The 18,645-nt window shown below is 40.1% G+C and overlaps 1 protein-coding gene across 1 annotated transcript; it reads right to left on the minus strand.

The window, feature by feature from the left end:
• Positions 1–2,888: 2,888 nt before the first annotated feature.
• CWC15 (CWC15 spliceosome associated protein homolog) lies at positions 2,889–17,874 on the minus strand. The gene is made up of 7 exons (XM_063148879.1): positions 17,793–17,874; positions 15,810–15,948; positions 13,689–13,801; positions 12,690–12,778; positions 11,841–11,951; positions 3,524–3,642; positions 2,889–3,238 (listed from the first exon to the last, which is right to left on the minus strand). The coding sequence occupies exons 2-7, from the start codon at positions 15,938–15,940 to the stop codon at positions 3,109–3,111; spliced, it is 693 nt and encodes a 230-aa protein (XP_063004949.1). The 5' UTR covers positions 15,941–15,948; positions 17,793–17,874; the 3' UTR covers positions 2,889–3,108.
• Positions 17,875–18,645: the final 771 nt, after the last annotated feature.

Consider the following 18,645-nt stretch of genomic DNA (forward strand, 5'->3'; position numbering starts at 1 on the left):
CAAAAAAGCTTCACACTCCAACTAGCCCTGGCTGCAGATATGAATAAACACTTGAGTCTGAAGCACTTTCTGAGCATCAGCACATCCCTTCAAGGCTTGAATCCTAGATTTCTTTGAAGTGAAACACTTGAGGGCAACATCCCCCATGCATTTGACCTTGTGTTCAGATCTCTCCTCCAGCATGAAAGACTTTTAGGTATTTGTATTGTAGAGAGAAATTTCAGCACCTCAGTGGGAATTGATACCTGCCTGGCTGAAAAGAGACACTGGGCTGTCACCACAGCAGGCACCAGCTGGGCTGCCCATGAGACACTCCAAGGGAAACAGAGCAAGTACCAGATCACCCCTGCCCCAGGATTTTACTTCAAACAAAATACAAGTGCACAGAAAAACTGGCACTCACCAAAAAAGGTTTGAAGACAAATAGACACTAAATGTTTTAGAACCCTGTATACACACAGCACAATTATTTCCAGCTGCAGGACTACCATTAGGCTTTATTCCACATTCTATTAATCCCTTCAGAATTATAAAACATACTCCAAGAAAAATTTGAAAGATGAGGCTCTGTAAAAAACCTTAGAAGTTTAACTGTTAGCCCCCATGGACAACAGATCCTAGTTTTCAGTTGCAATGCTACTCCAAAGGTAGCCATAAACAATAGGGAAACTGTTTATAAAGCAGACAGGCTTTTTCTATACCTACCTAGTAAGTTCAGATGTTGCTTACAAAACCACATGATTGAATGATCCTGATTGCCAGAACTGCAAAATAATGCCTCCCTTGAAATACTGAATATTAACTTTCTTCCACTTCACTTCCTGGTTGCCTTTTGCCAAAAGTTGCCTTTGCCAGGTCCACTGTCCTTGCTGAAAGCTATTTGTCATACTGAACAGGGGTTCCTGGAAAAAAAGCTCTGCTGAGAGCAGAGGTGTAGAATGTCAATCTGATTTCTTTTTTCAAGAACTCACACTGCAGTTTTACAAAAACAAATGACCTGCTTATTTTTCCTGGATGCATGCAAGAAGGACAATAGAAAATTAAACATCAATATTGAAAGCACTTCCCTGACAAAAAAATCACAGAGCACTTCAGATTTTCCAGTACTAGTAAAGGAAGTTCAGTAATTAATGATACAAAACCCACCAAAAGGTAAGATTTGAGATTCCTTAATTAGCATATTGTGTTGGTGTATTGCTGAGTCCTCAGACTGTGGGTCAGCTCACACTCCAGAAGGCTAAAATACAAAAGCTTTGAAGGAGAACATCAGAGATAAAATCTGCAAATTCTGTGCTGGAGCTGAAAAACAATGCCAACAAAAACCCTCAAATGAAGCTCCAGCCTGGAGCTCTACAGTCCCTACAGATCTTTCTCCAGAACCTGTGAGGGAGGGAGCTACTGGGAGAGATGACCCAGCACAGCTTTGTGTCATGCTTCAATTTAAGGAAGGGATGCTCCTGCAGGTGTGCAGAACAGCTGCCTGCATGCCTGTGGAAGACCTCATTCAACCCCAGCCATCTGACTTCTCTAAAGTTATTTTTTCCAAGAAAAATTACGTGACTTCAGGAACACAAATGATTGTCACTCTGCATGTGTGACTTCCCATGAGGGCATTGAACTGGCATTCCATCTGTCTCCCCACCCAATAAGACTCTGCGCTCACTCGCTTTGGCACAGCAATTAGATTTCAGAATACTGCGAGACCAATGTATTTTTTGCTGTTGCCATGACAACTGTGCTGCTAGCCTGGACCTGAAGCAGCAGCTGGATTCTCCACTGCCAGGCCCTGACAAGTACAGCCCTTAACTTTTTTCTTCCCACCTTCTAAACATGTTGCCTATATACCAAGATTTTAGTCACTTAATTTTAAGACTTACAAACTACACCCATTTTTCTGCTTCTCAAGAATCATTTCTACCGTGAGGCAGGCAGCAGAAATAACACAAACACATATTCCTCCAGTAGCTCACATGACCCCAAGCATGCTGAAAATCTCATTTCCAAGTAAAGGCGGGTATGAGCTGCTGGCATTAGTAAGCTATGCATAGCTTAGTGAAAGGGTGGTAAATACAGCTAAAGCTAAGGAAAGCTTTTACAGGATGCCAGTCAAACAAAAATCTGAAATGCTGTGCTCTACATTTACTCTCTTAAGAAAATTGGGTAAGTTTTCAAATTAAGAAATTGAAAATAATACTAAGAAACAGCATCTATGAGAACAAACTCAACAGAGCATAATATAGGCAAGGAAAAGGGCAAGAATTTTTCATAAATACATCTGAGTTCTGCCACTGTCACCTCCTAGGCAGAGAGGCAACTGCTCCATTTTGAAAATGTTATGTTCCTATTCAGTGCATTACTTGGCCAAAATTTCAAATGCAACTGAGATGACAGGAGAACAGAAAAAAATAAAACCTTCACATTTTAGCTTTTTTTGCAGTCATTCATATTTCATACCATCCTAAGTGTTAACACAGATATTAGAAAACAAAGTGCTCTATGGTATCTTGGTATCACTTGTTTGATAAAAGCACTTGCAAGTTTCTGACAATTATATTACCACCATTAAGGGGCACACACATAGACTGAAAAAAAGAAACTAAAAACCAAGATTAACTAAATTTCTAACTAGCTTTTAAGAGGAAGTCCAGTTTGCCACAGAAAGTATAGTTCTTTTCAGCTCACAATGCTTCCCATACTCAGCTCTTCCTCACCTTTGATTAATACTGACATCTATCTAAGCTGTGTAAGTTACAAACCATCATCACTACAAATACAGGGCATTTTGGAAAGCAATTTAAATGATCAGGAGTATTTATTGCAAATCAGCTTCTCTCTTTTACCATTTACAGGTGGACAGTAAAAGTAAACACACATGAAGAAAAAAAACATTCATGAGACACAAATTGGTTTAATTAAAACTGTAAAGGAAAACAATATGCAGGAATAAAAACTCCAGATACATATCACTTATTAATTATGAAGCTGTTGCTGGTCTTGGAAAAGCATTTGAGAATCCATGACCAAACATTCAGTCTTAAATTCTGAGGGAAATGGAGGGAACAGCCATGACCTACCAAGTCCTTCTGCACTACTGCACATAAAACTGTACTACTTGATATACTTTTCCATGAACTTTTTGTGAAACTCTGATCGCAGAGTATCATTGACAAATCTTTTGTCCTTTTTCGTTTCGTCTATCCCCTTGGCACAGTTCTTGAAGACAACATCATCATCCCACCTGAAAACAGAAATTTTTCATTTCAGTAAGCTTGTATGAAAATTAGGTGAGATATACAAAAACATATAAATGGAGTTTGACCCTCTTACAGAACAACTAGTCATTAGGATTAGATTTCAGTCTTTCAGAAAAGATGATCTGTTTTTCTACCCCAATCTATCTCCTACATGCTTGTGACAAGATCTGAGGAAGGAAACAGAAACCAGCTACAGTGCTAACACTTTCTGACTCTGAACAGTGAGAGTCAGCAAGAGGATGGGTGTCACTGCACAGACTGCACAGTACCTCCTTTTAACTTTGAAGTTTGCCTGAGGCTGTGCTGGCCCAGTGAGGTTCAGCAGTGGGTTACCACTCAGGATGTTCTCCATCCGAATTCTCTCTTCTTCCGCCTTTTGCTCTTGTTCCTGAGAACCAGAAATGGATATATTATTTTTCTAGGCCACTTTTCTCCTCTAGTTGGTAGAGACACACATTATTTAGCTTTGAACACTCACACAGATGGAGCTTTAATTCTTAGCTCAGATTTTTCAGAGTGTTTGGCACTTGCACACAAGGAGATTAAGGACAGAAGCAGATATTCTACAGAGCTTGACTTTGCTAATAAACTGTCAAACTAGCAACACTCATATCAGCTCTACATAGATCTGATGTGCCATCAAATATTCAGGTAAATTCTAGCTTTACCACATACATATTTATTATATTAAAAACTGTATACACATTAAAAGCGTTTCTTTATCCTCATGAGAAAAGACAGTACATCATACAATATTCAGTAGGCAGAAGAAAACATACAGCATATTAAAACCTCTACTTTCAGCAGCTGTTTGGATTTTACAACTACAACTTCCCTAGGGACCAATTAAAAAGAATATTGAGAACCTCACCACAGTGAAATGAACAGAGGATGTCATAAGACTATTTAAGAGTTTCAATATTAAGAAGCAGACAAATTTTCTTGTCCTTGTACTGTCAAATGCATATTAACTCAAGCCTAAGTGAAGCAATGCTCTACAAGTAACACAAAGTAATTTCACTGCCTACACTTTCAAGCTCTATTAGCACATCTAGTGACTTAAATGTTTTCAGACTTCAAAATTAATGTTTAATATTAATTTTATATATTTTTCCACAAGCTTCCACAGATGTTGCAGGCAGTGTTCTTTGATGAAAGAACTAGTAGGGAAAGAAAGTAATTCTTTAAATTAGGATAACTAAGTAGGTTTCCTACTCTGAAGTACAGCGTGAAGACACTGGTTAAAAAATTAACTGAAACCTCATTAGCACTGCAGGAGAATCAAACCATCAAACCATTTTAAAAATTACATAAACTAAAAACAAAGAGATCATGAGGTGAGGGTTTGTCCCCAAGCTAGGGAGAAAGAAAAAGCCTGAGTAAATTAACTGCTGAGGACTTCTACAGGATCTCAAGACAGGAAACAGTTTCCTTGCTGCAGGAGTTAACAAGGTTTAAAAGCTAAACTTGATGATGATGCTAGCCAGAGTTTCCTAGCTTCAAACATGTAATCAATACTAAGTTATTTATTATTACCTACAATTTACAGTATTTTTCTATTAATTTGATCAGGCATGTTAAATTTTGGATGGATGCCCTATCCTTGGAAGTGATTAGGGCCAGGCTAGATGGAGCTCTGAGCAACCTGGTCTAGTGGAAGGTGTCCATGCCCACAGCAAGGGGGTTGGAAGGAGATGACCTTTAAGGTTCCTTCCAACCCAAATCATTCTGTGATTCTATGAAATTTTCTTTTAAAATACCTCTGCTTTCTTAAGAACATGGACTTAATGTACACACAAACAGTAGATGATACAGAATCACTGGTAAAGATTTTACTTTTCAAAATATACTCAAGTTTTAGTTATAAAAACCACCTACCATTACACTGCTTCTCACAAAATGTAGAACCAGCTGCAATTAATTGTTAGTGGGATGGAAAAAGTTCCCCAGATGGGCGCATTGCTCAAAAGCAAAGTACAGCTTCAGGACAAGCCCTGTAATGCCCTTATTAAAATATAGGCCTTGGAAAAACTTGCTCTTTCCTGCTACTGTATCCATGGAGCTTTAACACAAACCACAACAATTAGAAGTTATTAACACAAATCAATTGAGGTTTTGAATTTTCAAATAGCTCTAAATCTAATATTTGCTGTCCAGCTTCTGTTATTATCACCCCAGTAAGTAAGGAAACGTGGAGAACAAAAATATTTGATATGGAACAGCAATTTCCTCCCATGTTAGAAATATAAACTCAAATTATACTTTTCACTGTGGATCAGAGACAAGAAATGTATGCAGCTGCTTAAGCACAGGATGCCAACCTTTGATTTACCATCTTCCTTCCATGTAACATGGAACAGCCAAGAGCCATGAAATCCCATTTACTGCAGTCTGTTGCCATGTGTTCCCAGAAATCCAGCAGCCCTCAGATCATTGTACAGCACGTGCATGCAAAGCACTGCTTTCAAACCAAGCAAAATCCTGGATACTGGAACAAGCGAAAACCCAGTACTGATCTTCAGGTACCTCCCAGGAGGTGATCAGGTACTGCTTATGGCATCAGCAAATTTACAGCTGGATGCAAGCATGTGAAGTTTTCCCTGTGATGTCCAAAATGAGGTGGGCTCTGCACCACTAACTTTAATCTCCAGTGCTGCATTAAAAGTGAGGCTTTGAAAACACAACAGGCCAGGGAAAAACACTGAGAGCAAATGAAAAGGTTACAAACCAAAAATTCCTAATCAAGAGAAGGCAGCACTACTAAGACCATTGTAAGAAATTAATAGTCCTCTATTGAAAAATGGCTCTGTGGAGTGAACTTGTTCCAAGCTTTTATATGCAAACAGATGCAGCAGTTTCTCATTTTAGAGCTGGAGTCCAGGTGAACTCTTCTGAAGGTGGCAGGTAGAGCATGGCACAGTCTCATCCTCTAAGACATTAACTTCAGCCATGATCCAAAGTCACTGAACCTGTGCATCACGCATTACCTTATCTGAGTCAGACATTACTAATTTGGTTTGGGTTTTTATGATGCATGAAAATGCATCCACACACCACTCACATGCAGAGAACTACAATGCATTTCACATACAATTTTTTTAGTGGTCAAAAATCGACTGGAGTCAGCTAGCACCTCTTCAGGAGGAACTGCAGTTCCTCCTGCCTCCCTTTCCCCATTTCAGATTTAATCTCATCAATTCCTACAAAGCTGACAATTCCAGCACTCTCCACCATGCATGAAGAGAAGCAAAAAGCACTCAGTCATTTGAATGGGAAATATTCAGAATCACTAGAGAAAGATAAAGCCAATATTAAGAATCATAAAAAATAGGCATACAGTACTCCCATGTACTTCCTACACACAGATGCACATTCTCATCTTCTATACTAAGATTTCTAAAAGGCATCACATACATACATCACTCTAACCTTTTATCTGCTTTGACATAACCCACATGATATCCTTCAGCCTCAATCAGTCTGACATAGTTCGATTTCTAATAACAAAGAAAAGCATTAAGTGACAAAATGCAGTGATAGAAAAAAAAAATCAAAGCTGAAATAACACTTTTAAGAAGTGTTATACTACAAGCACTAGTGTAAGACTAGAAGAGGGATTTAGCTCTGGATTAAGACACCAACAGCTGGACATGGTCCCATACACACCTGAGCTCACATCTTGGCAGATGTGAGCTTAGAGGACACAAGAGGGAGCCAAGACTGCTTTTAGAGCTCACACTAAATTATGACATAGGAGACCAACCACACTCCAGGCTCTACTGCCTGCATCTCCACTGCACCACCACGCAGGCTATGAGACACAACTTGTACATTGGCCCCAACAATTTGGCTTTTCGGGCTCAACTGAATTCTGTCTACAGCTGATTATTGCTAGCAAAAACACTGCATTGACTTAAGTCAACTACAGTTGCAGGGGATTGGGAAGTGGCAGATAAAACAAGTGGTAGAGGCAATCTTGGGAATTTCTTTCCTTGGCATATCTGTTTCTGACTGCAAAGGAAAGAAAAACATCGTTACCGTGTTTATTTTGAGCATAGTTCCTACCTTTAGCACAGAGCAAGATTACTTTTACAGAAAGTGCTGAAATTCCCCAAATGACTCCATTGTATAAAAGTTAGTTATGCTACTCAGTTTTTATAGATGTTGAGCAGCTGAAAAAAAACCTGAAATACCCAATCTCATCAAAGGCTGAAAAAAAGTTTAAAAATATGAATTGCATAACCTGATTTAAATGCTAATTTTTGAATGACAAACTATGACAGCACTGCCTTTAGCAGCAGGGAATGAAATTCAAGAATGCACAGACACACCCTGTTATCTGAATTGTTCAAGTTACTAACTGTGCAATACAGAGACTCAAATAATTAACTGGAACTTCAAAAATACAGAGCACAAAGTAATCACAATGGCAGTGTCCACACATAGCTTTGTTGTGATTCTGTCCACAGGGAAAGGGGAAAGGGATGTTATCACTAGTTCTTGTCAAGGTTTAAGTGTTCCTGGCAGGTCTCACACACTGAATGAAGAAACATACTCTGCCACGTGCTTTTGCCTCTTGACTGAAGTTTTCTTAATCACTGATTTGATCTTCTAGTTTTAGTCAGATCCTTGAGATTTAAAGTGAAAAGATTAATAGCTATCAAGACTCATTTTCTGATGTTTTATTTGAAAGCCTGTGACATGGCTAAAATGGGGGGCCAGAGCTAAGATTTACTCTGACCACCAGTAAAGTAATATATTCAGTTATAGAGAAATCACTTGGTGAAATAAAACTGTTAGAAAACAAATTGAAAACTTTTTCTGCTCTCAGCTAAGCAAAGAACGACTGGATATTAAAACAGGTTTGCCAGAACCGCACACATACATTCAGCTGCTCACTGGTTTGATGTTTCTTTTTATTACTTCAACTTACTTTTTAAGGAAGCACTTGAAAACTGAAAAACAAAAGCATTGTAAAGCCTAATTCAGAATATTGAAATGTTTCCTGAAACCTACCTGTGGATGGCTAAAACAGACACCGATTTTGGGTTTGTACAGTTTTATACAGACCTAGAATAATTCCACTGAACGGGCATTCAAAACTAGAATTTCCTGGTCAGCTTAGTGTCTACTAGAAACAATCTGAGATTACAATTGTAGAGGAAACATCAAGAGGATTCCCATACTCAAACAATTTTGAAAAAACATTCATAGTATTTATTTAATGATTCTACATAACTTCAGGGAATTAAGCATTTTGAGAAGTTAACAAGCTTTGAGAGGAACTGTTTATTTGACTGACAAACAATTAGAATCTCTTAATATTAATACTGTCAAAATCAGATTTAGAAGGTTTCTATGGAAATTTGTGTTGCCCATAAGGGAAGTTAACAGAGAACAGGACACCCCATAAAAAGCAGACTCACATATTTTGTTTTTAACTGCTGTTTCAGCACAGATACATTTGGAAAGAAGCCGTTCTCCTTTAGTGGCAACTTAAATAATGGACACCAAAGTTATGAGTGAAGATTATTAACAAAAATACAGTTTACTCTAAATGAAGTCCCAGAAGTAATCAAAATAACTAAAGTATAAGAGAAAAAATCTATATATGGCAGAGGTTTGGGATATATTACAGTAGTTTACCTACTTAATCTTGTTAAGACCCTGGAATGTTCCAAGAAGATGACAAGAAGAGACACCTTAATCTGTCTGTGTAACAATGGGGTTAGAGAATGACGATCAGTGTGAAGAGAGAACAGGTATTCACTCCACAGTTTCTCTTTGCCTGGCCACTGGCTTATCCACATTGTCTCCTCTGGACAGCAGCATTTCAGCAGGTAAAGCATTCCTGAACATGGATTTGGATTAACAGCAACAGCACAGCTAAGAATTTACATGAGATGCTATCCTGAAGTCATCTGAATTATTAATACAAAGTTACTTATAAAATTAGGTCTAAATTATAGCTTGTTATAGTACATAGTAACATGAAATAACATGCACCTTAAGGGAAAAGGATTTTTTCTAAAATAACTCTAAAATGCTTAGCCTGTAACACCTTATTCCAAAGCCGTGGAAAACAAGGCATAACCTAAAGAGATTGCACACCAAAGCCAACAAACAGAAGACTTCTTTCCAAAGATGACACTCCTAAAGACTCTTTCCAAGGCTGTGGCCCACTCTGGCTTTAACTTTTTCCATCAAAATAGTCTTAGTTTCCTCTTCCCCAAAAAACCACAAGAAAATAAATTCCAGGTACCTGTAGAGCACCCTCTATTTATTGAAGGTGCCAATTTTAAAGAGAGACTACCTGTGAACACTGTAGGTCTAGATTCTGAGTGTGCAATAGTGGGCACTATTGCAAATAAATAACACAATCTTATTCACTATGCATGCAGCACTGGACATTACAAGCCCTGCTGCTGGGTAAGAGAACATCAATGAAAGTAACATAGAATATCTGTAGGAGACAGCAAAACAAAACAAGAGCTATCCCAAATACTTTGTAGCTTTTAGCACCATCTAGTGACAAAATGAGAATTTCAGAGAGATTATGATATTCCTACTTTCCACACATTATAAAAGAAGCAAGCACTTAGTTATCTGAGCTGCAATTTACTATTATTTTCCTAATGCAAGCTTTCTACACTGAAATGTGACCAGTTATGCTGCTTAATCTTATGCTGCATAACTTACAACTATCAAGCAAAGTGGAAAATCCACACAGACTGACAATTTCATTTTAAGTACTGTGCAAGGACAAGTGAAGTTAAAATCTTTCCTACACATGGCTACACTTAATTTGTAGTTTAGTACATTTCACCTACGAATGCACGGTCAAATTGTTGACAGTGTTTTTAAGTAATTTTCACCATGTTGTTACTACAAAAGACAAATTCATTGCTTCATGATGTGTGCCTCAAATGCCTAGATAAAGACACAAGAAATACTTTCAGACATCCTTTAATGCAGAAAACCTCTCACAGGCCAGATGGGCAATCAAGTAGCAACAGTCTTGTACAGCACAATTTCTGCAATGAAGCAGCATGGTACAGCTTTTAGCCTTGCATACTATTTAAGTGCAAAACTGCAGAGCTCACTTGTTTTACAGGCCTTGTTGATTCTAAAGGTAAATTTTTATATTGTTAGGCAAGAACAGGCTCACAATTACAATGCTGCCAACAGCAGTAAAAACATTATCCTCTCCTAGCTTTTCCTAGTATGTGCTGGAAGCTCAGCCCTGTTTGCTGCCAGCTAAACATGCATGAAAAACACTGAACTATGAATGTGTATGTTAAGCTACAGGAAAGGTTGTAAGTAGTTCAGAGGCACTAAAACATGACATTGTCAGAGCAGCCTTTGACTAGTCTCCTAATCAGCATCTAATGTGCTTATTTAGCATGTTCTAAAAAATACCTCAGATAAGTTTACACACAGGTGACAGGTAGCTTGGTTTTCTCACAGACTTTTTGATGGTTTGGGGGTTTTGTTTTGTTTTACACTAATGGAGAGTATACTATAAAAATGTACAAAACCACTCCAGGTGAAGGAACCAAAGTTTCACAAAAGCACTAAAATTATTTAAGTCTTACTCAAAAATAGAAAGCACTTAGTAAAAGCAGATGAGGGAATGTTGAACATACCCACTACTTCTGTTGCACCACCAGAGGAGTGTTTCAGCAGTGCAGATGAAATACCTGGACTCTAAACACTGCTGCAATACAATGTTAGATCCAGTACCCAATACAAACCTAAAACCTGCTAAGTTTGACAACACAAACCACGCCCAGAAACTAGTCCAAACTCCAAAGTACAATCAATAGTTAGGAATCTTGCTAATGCACTCCACACCAACAATCCCTCTTACACCAAGGACCACTAGGATAGGATTGAATCCCACTCACAGGAAAACATCTGTCACTACAGGGACTTTCCTCCCCTTTCAAGGGCAGAACGTGATGTAGAGAAAGAGATTATAGACAGGTATGAAAGCTGCATGTGAATGGAGTCTCCCAGTTCTGAAAAGACTACTGTATTGTTATTTGGTTTTGCAGAGACAACTTTCAAATGAATTTGCCTGTGTTTAATCACACAAAAATAGTTCTGGTCTTACAGTTCAAACTGGAGCTCCTTGCAACACCAAAGCTGTAACAGAACAACTACTGTATAAAACCTGCAGCCATAAGAAGCAGCACCAAAAAGCACACATTTTTATTTCATAAATAAAAATATTACTTCTTGTTTAATAAAAGCTAGTTAGCAAACTAAATTACACCAGATTGCATGCAGCTCACTAATGTCACTATATCCTTTGGTATGATAGCTGAGTGCAGAGGACTTACACATGAAATCAAGACTATCTTTACTCACTGCCTGTACAAAGTGTACGAAAAGGGAATGAAATGTTTCAGTGAGTGAAACATTCAATATGTCTTATTTGGAAAAAAACCCCAGTAATTATTAGACAGAAAAACAAATCCATCTGAGAGGAGGTTCTCAGTCATCCCAAGTACTTAAGGCACACCAGTTTTAACAGACATCAGTTCACAAAAAACAAGTGCTTTTTAATGTCTGAGATTTTACCTTTCGAGCTTGTTCTTCAGCTCTTTCTTTCTTGATTTTTTCCAGTTCAGCCAGAAGGGCTGCAGTGTCATCATCATCACTGTCTTCCAAGTCCTCATCTTCATCATCTTCCTAATAGTAACAAATGGAAAGCAAGAATCAGCTCATTTCCTTTAATAAAAAATGGCCCTGGGCTGCCAAACTAAGGCTACATTTTGCTGCTGGCTGATTTCTGAAACACTTGGGTAGCAACAAATACAATACAAATAGGGTTTTTGCTCTTTTATAGTAAAGTCAAGAGAAAAATATGTTTATGCTTTTGGGATGACTGCAATTAAAAATGCTACATAACTGACAGGCTCTAGAGAATGGCTGTCCCCAGTCACTCTCCAATCATTGTCATACAAGTCATTCTGTGTGCCTGATTAACCTGTCCAGTACTGCTGGGACCAAAAACCACAGGATTAAAAAACCCAGAGCTTATTGTCAAGCCTCTGACTTAACTCCTAGATATCAGCAATAAGAAGCACAGTCATAGGCAAGCACTGGTGGCTCCTGCAGACAGTCATTCGCAGGTACCCCAACAGCTCTACCCTTGGGAAATTCTTACTAAGCCAGTGGTAATTCCCCATACTGCAAGTGGTACTTTCAGTTTCCTAGATTTTTTGTGCTTTCCAAGAATATCACTACAGCATGGACCAGAATCCTCTGAACCACTCTGGACTTTCACCACACTTCAGAAGCTGTAAAAGGAAAATACATTGGAACCTGTCTGAAATCTTTAGGCAACCTAGAAGTATCTGTAGCATTAACAGCAAATCCTTAAGGCAGGGTAACAAATGGAAAGAAGACAGGAAAGAAGATACATACATCAGTAAGAGGATCATCTGCATCAAGATTTGCAGCAGGAATCTGGTCTAGCCGAGGCTTCTTAGACACAGAAGATGATGTTGTATGTTCTACGGAGTAAGAGTAAAAACAAAAAGTGTCTAAGTCACTTCATTTAACAGCATCTAGTGTCAGAAAGCAAAAATCTTCACAATTTGTCTTGCATTAGAGTGAGATAAACAAGCTTATGCTTACTTTCCCCTCACTTCTCAAATTTAATGCCCATGTTGATTCCTACCGCAGGAAACCTCAAGAGCAGCAATAACATCCCACACTTGTAGTTTGGCCTCCAGAAGTTTTTTTAAGTAATTATTATTGACATTATTATTAATCAGAAAAAAAATCCATAAAAAACAGAAGTGGAGAAATATTTTTATTATGTATATCCAACTGGAGGGTTGCCATTTAGGATGATCCCAAAGCATTACTGTTTGCTAGTTTGGTCCAAACCACATCTACTTTCTCCTGTGAATTTGAAAGCCATGCAATAGCTTCACAGCTAAACCTAAAGTACAAGAGGCTGTACTTAAATACTAAAAATGAATATTTCTCAAAAGGCTCTCTGATTTTGTTATTACTTCACCATATGTGAAAAGAATAGCATACTTTCAAACAGATTTATTGTTACACTGGTGCTGTAACAGAAGATGAGCCATTACTTTCTCCTTCCTGTCTTGCTGGTCCAAGTACAAAAAAAAGCCCTTTATTAGCTGTACACACTTGTTGCCAATTCATTACAATTATCCTGTATCAGCTGGCCATGCTTCTCTACGGGCTGGCCTAGATTCCTGCTAGCATGAAGCCAGTGTGAAAGCCAGTGGACATTCCCTTGCAGGTCAGCAGCTCTGAACTATCAGGCCAATACCTTAAATTCTACTCTCATGACATGCTGTCTGCAACTGCAAACTTCTTACAACACCGAATTTCATGCAAGAGCAATGTTTCACAAAGGAGTTAATATTTTTGTTTCTTGGTTTTTACCTCTGGTTGGTCTGTCTCTGTTCTTTTCTCTGGCAGCAACTCGTTCTCTCTCCTCCAGCTCCCTTCTGAAATCCCGGTTACGCACCTCCTCAGGAGCATCCTGAGTGGTCTGTCTACAACAACAAACAGGGAGAAAGCCTGGAGTTTGACACTCTGCAGCTGGGGACAAGTTTTTCATGGAGGCCACTAAATCCTGGGCTGACAGGTAAGGACAGGGAACAAGAACTGGGTTCCATGTAACATATGTTTATTCTCTCTTCAGCAGAGCCCTCCTGTGTGCATGTGCATTGCACACACAGACCTGCCACACCACACAGCCCTGCCCCTCCTGGTGGCTCCTGAATGGATGAAAGACCCTGCTTAAATTCCTACACAACTGGATGGTAACATCTGTCTGCATTTCACTAGGTTGAAATATTCTGTTCTCCAGCAGTCCAATCCCAGTGTCCTGGGAGACATCTACAAACATCATTGTCACCTTTCTTCATTGTTTTACCACCCAAAGTTGCCGCTGCAAACCCAATCTCTAAGGTCTACAGGTAAGACCAAGACTAGAACATCCTCTCCATGAACCTTTTCTTCTCCATGAGCACAGACCATGACCAATAATAAAAAAGTTGGGACAACAGGCAAAACACCTTGTAAATACATGTGACCCCTCTTTTATATAACAACACACCAGCAAAAACAATGAACTACATATATGTAAGCCAGATAAATTCCACCTAGAGGCTGCTGAAATTTTTGTGGATATCTTGAAAAGAACTAGTGAATAAAAACAAGCACTTCCCTTTGAACCCAGTGCTGGAAGTAAGAGTGCCTGGAATAAACCCAGACATGAGCCATTATAAACACATTGCGTGCACAGCCTGTCTTTATGATTAAGCCTTTAATTTGCTTTTGTAATTAAAAAACTGAATTTGGAATCCCTGTTAGAGCTGCAAAATCTCCCCAAACCCTGTGCCATGCACACAAACATAAGTGGGATTGAAACACTGGACTTCTCCTGCAGTGATACAGTCCTGGCAATTTAACAAAGACAACTTTTTATTAGCTATTTGGGAGGAAGAAGAAAAGACACTTGATGCTCCCTCCATCTCTCCCTCTCACACAAAAGGAGGGATTTAAAACATATACTGTATAATTCTGTCCCCACAGACATCTTCCAAAACAATAGACTGGTGCTTCAAACCCCATTTTTTTTACAAAACAAGCTACCAGAAATTTTCCCCATTTGGCAGCACTTTTTGTGTAGTTTGTTTTGGTATTCTCCAAAACACTCAACTCCCTTATGAATACATATTCTTGAAAACCAAAGGGGCAGGAGGGAAGAGGGGGCAGGGTAAATATCTACACAAAAAATGGCAAAAGTAAAACTTTAATAGTAATTTCACTGACAAGAGTAACATCAATTAGATAAAATAAGCATTTTTAGATTGACAGATTTAATTTAAATTTTATCATACTGACTCCAGGTTTTATTTACTCTTTCAAAAAGAAAAAAAAATATTATTCATTTCAAACATAGGAAAATATTAATGAGATCACTTTATCTTTCTCACTGGTTAAAGAATTTTCTTCTCCTAGGACCTGTGTAAACTACCTGCAGCTCAACATCAGCTCTTCCAACACATCCCACTACCCGAGTGCTATTCCATGGCTCCCCTGCCTCCTCTCAATGCCCTTACACAGTGCTCCTTTGCCAAATACATTATGTGGTTTTCCAGCTCTCAAGATGTGCTCAACTTCATTTCTCTCATCCCAACCTGCTCTGTAAGTGACAGTACTCCCTGTGGCTCAGCCACAATGCCAACTCACTTTCCACTTCACTGGCCAAGAAGTTCAGTCTCCAATGTTCATCTTCTGATAATTCATGCACATAAACAGCAACAAATTATCACTAAAATTAAACCTCCCCAAATCACCTGCAATGCATCTGAACTCCTAGCTCTGCTTTTGAGACTTTCACTTTTAGCCCACTTATTCAGCACTCCTGCACAATCTGGACCTTGCTCAGTGTCAAGCACATCAATATGTATTGAGAAAATTTTAGAGTGCCACTCCTAACAAAACAGTCATTCCCAGCCTGCTTTGCCCTGACACTCCAAAAATGATACTAACCTGTATTTGATTTTAGTATGAGAAGGAAGATCTCTGCTAGAATACTGTTTGGATAGCTGGCTTAAGTCTCCTTCACCTTTTCCTCTTCCTCCTCTGGCAGGTTCAAACGTTGGCCTGGCTGCTGTCGTCATCCTCACTCCTACAGAACCAAGGGATGAAACAAGTTGTTACTACAATTCACAGGGTAGGACACTCATTAGGAGCTACTCTGCCCCTGGAACAGCAGAAGCAGTGACAAGCCCCAGTGGTAACACATAGCTGGTATACAGCTGTCACTCAGCTCATGATCCTCCAAGTTTAAGTAGCATTTTATTGAGAGAATCTATTCAGGTTTCACAACAGAGTCTTCTCCAATATGCTTGAGAAATGATACATGGACTCTATTTAAGTATGAAGCTATGTTTGTAAAGCAAATAACACCAGCCAGGAACTGATCTCCCATCCCTAAAGCAAGCAGTACAGTCTGGTAGTCTGGTAACTAAACTCTTTCCCCTCCTGAAAAACCACCCTCAAGAAGGACTGTCTACTGGGCTGAGCCCTTCATCACTCCCCAGAGCACTCCTGGCTCACAGGGACACAGCGTGCCTAGGATGGTGCTGATCACTAACCACTCATGAACACCAGGCAACATAAACAAAGGGCAAGGAAAAAAGCTTGGATAAAGGGAAAAATTGTCACCAACTCTCCCCCAGAACATGCAGGAACCAAGCATGTCCTAAAAACCAAACTGGCAGATGCCCAAATTTCCACTATCAGCTCTTCCATGCATGAGAGTGAAACAGGCTCCAAGCAGCCTCAGCCACCCTGGGAGCACACACCGTGTTCAGCACTGCCTGACAGGACCTGGAGACCCTGCAAGCCCAAACCAAGCTTAGTTTGTTAGTTTGTCACTCTGAATGAGAGCACAAAATACCCAACTTCAGCATCAAAATGATAAGATCATGTGTGGCCCAAAGTAACATCCCATCAGGCAGAACAGTTACTGCCACTGAACTACCACTCAAAAAAACAAAATTAACAGAGGGAAAAACCTTTAAAAAGAAGCCGTGGTTTATTTAATCAAGGACAGCTGTCACATTTCAGTGATGCTGTACCAGTCAGCTGAAGATCAGTGAGCCATTTTAGATCGCTTGGCACACATTCTGCCAGACCCATGATCCAAGAAAGTCACTTGTTCCCACAACTTATCCTGTTCTAATTATGTGTAACAGGGGGATCCATGAAATCAAGTGAAGAATAAGATCTGGTGTGGCTCCAGTATTTTCAGGAAGCATCTGGAAAGCATCCCTGCTTCTCTTAGGTTACAGAATTAACCAGGTTGGAAAAGACCTCTGACATTGTTGAGTCCAACCTGTGACTGAATATAGCCTTGTCAACTAGACCAGGGCACTAAGTGCCAAAATCCAGTCTTTCCTTAAACACCTCAAGGGACAATAGCTCCACTACCTTGGGCAGCTCATTCCAATGTCCAATCACTCCTTCGGTGAAGGAATTCTTCCTAATGCCCAACCTAAACCCCCACTGGCACAACTTCAGGTCATTTCCTCTTGTCCTGGAACAAGACCCCACCCAACTGGCCCCAGGCTCCCTTCAGGCACTTGTAGAAAGCGATGAGGTTGCCCTGAGCCTCCTCTTCTCCAGGATAAACAACCGCAGCTCCTCGCAGAACTAACTCAGTCTGGATTCAAGCTGGCCTTCAAAGACCCAGACTCAACCTTAAACCTCTCGGATTTCAGAAATACCTGAAGAAGCCTCTTTAGCACTACCAGAAGTTATCGGCCAAGAGGGAATGACCGAGCTCGGCCCGCAGCCGGATCGCCTTGGCCTTGCCGGGCTGAGCCCTGACCGGGGGATCCAAATCGCAGCGTCAGGCCCGGCCGCAGCCCGGCCCCTCGCCAAGCTCCCGACACCCCCTGTTCCAGAGCCGCCTTTCCGCCTTCAGACCCCTCCCGCAGCCTCCCCGCCGCTTTCCCAGGCACTCACAGCGCGGCCTGCTCCGCTCTGCACAGCCGAGCCCTACACCGCCACCATAACTCCGCCAGGCACCCACAATGCCCCGCGGCAGGCATAGACTCGGGAGCGCTGACCATAGAGACGGGCACAGAGAGCGCGTCCGCCATGATGGGGCCGGAAGTGCTGGAGCGGCAGCGCCGCCTCGGTGGTAATGGCGGCTGCGCTGCGGGGTCAGGGCCGGGAGGGATGGGGTTAGGAGAAAGGAGGGTTGAGTAGCTTGGACAGATAACAGGGGAGGATAGAAACAATGGCAGGCGGAGGAGAAGGCATTCTCTTTATGCGGCGGGGTGTATTAGGAACATCAGCCTAACTGTGACTGTAAGGTCGCAAGTCACGTCTGACTTGTCCCTGCCCTCCTTGCGAAAAAGTCCTTTACATGATGTAGATACTTATACGATAGATTTAGATTGGCTATAAGGAAGACGTCTTTTACTGTGACAGTGTTGAGGCTGTGAAAAATCACTTGTTTTTAAATTTTTAAAAGTTTAATAGTCATAAAATTAATATAAAAATAGCAATACAATTAGAGTAATAATAATTTGGACAATTTTAATTAGGACAATATGAGACAATAGAGACAAAGAGTTACGGACGTCCTGGTACCTTTTTCTGGGCAGCACTCAGAACTCGAAGAAGGACACACATTAACAAAGCATTAATCCTTAAAAACAGCCTGTTGCATATTCATACACTTCATACATTCTGCATAAATTCCCTTCAAGTATAGGATTCTGTCTGGTCATAGTCAACTTCTTCCTCTGAATCCTAACAGCACCTTCGAGGTGGGAAGAAGTTTGTTTCTTCTGATAAGAGGGCAATAAAT

The sequence above is a fragment of the Melospiza melodia genome, chromosome 2 (assembly GCF_035770615.1).
Source record: "Melospiza melodia melodia isolate bMelMel2 chromosome 2, bMelMel2.pri, whole genome shotgun sequence".
In the NCBI taxonomy this organism is placed as follows: Eukaryota; Metazoa; Chordata; class Aves; order Passeriformes; family Passerellidae; genus Melospiza; species Melospiza melodia.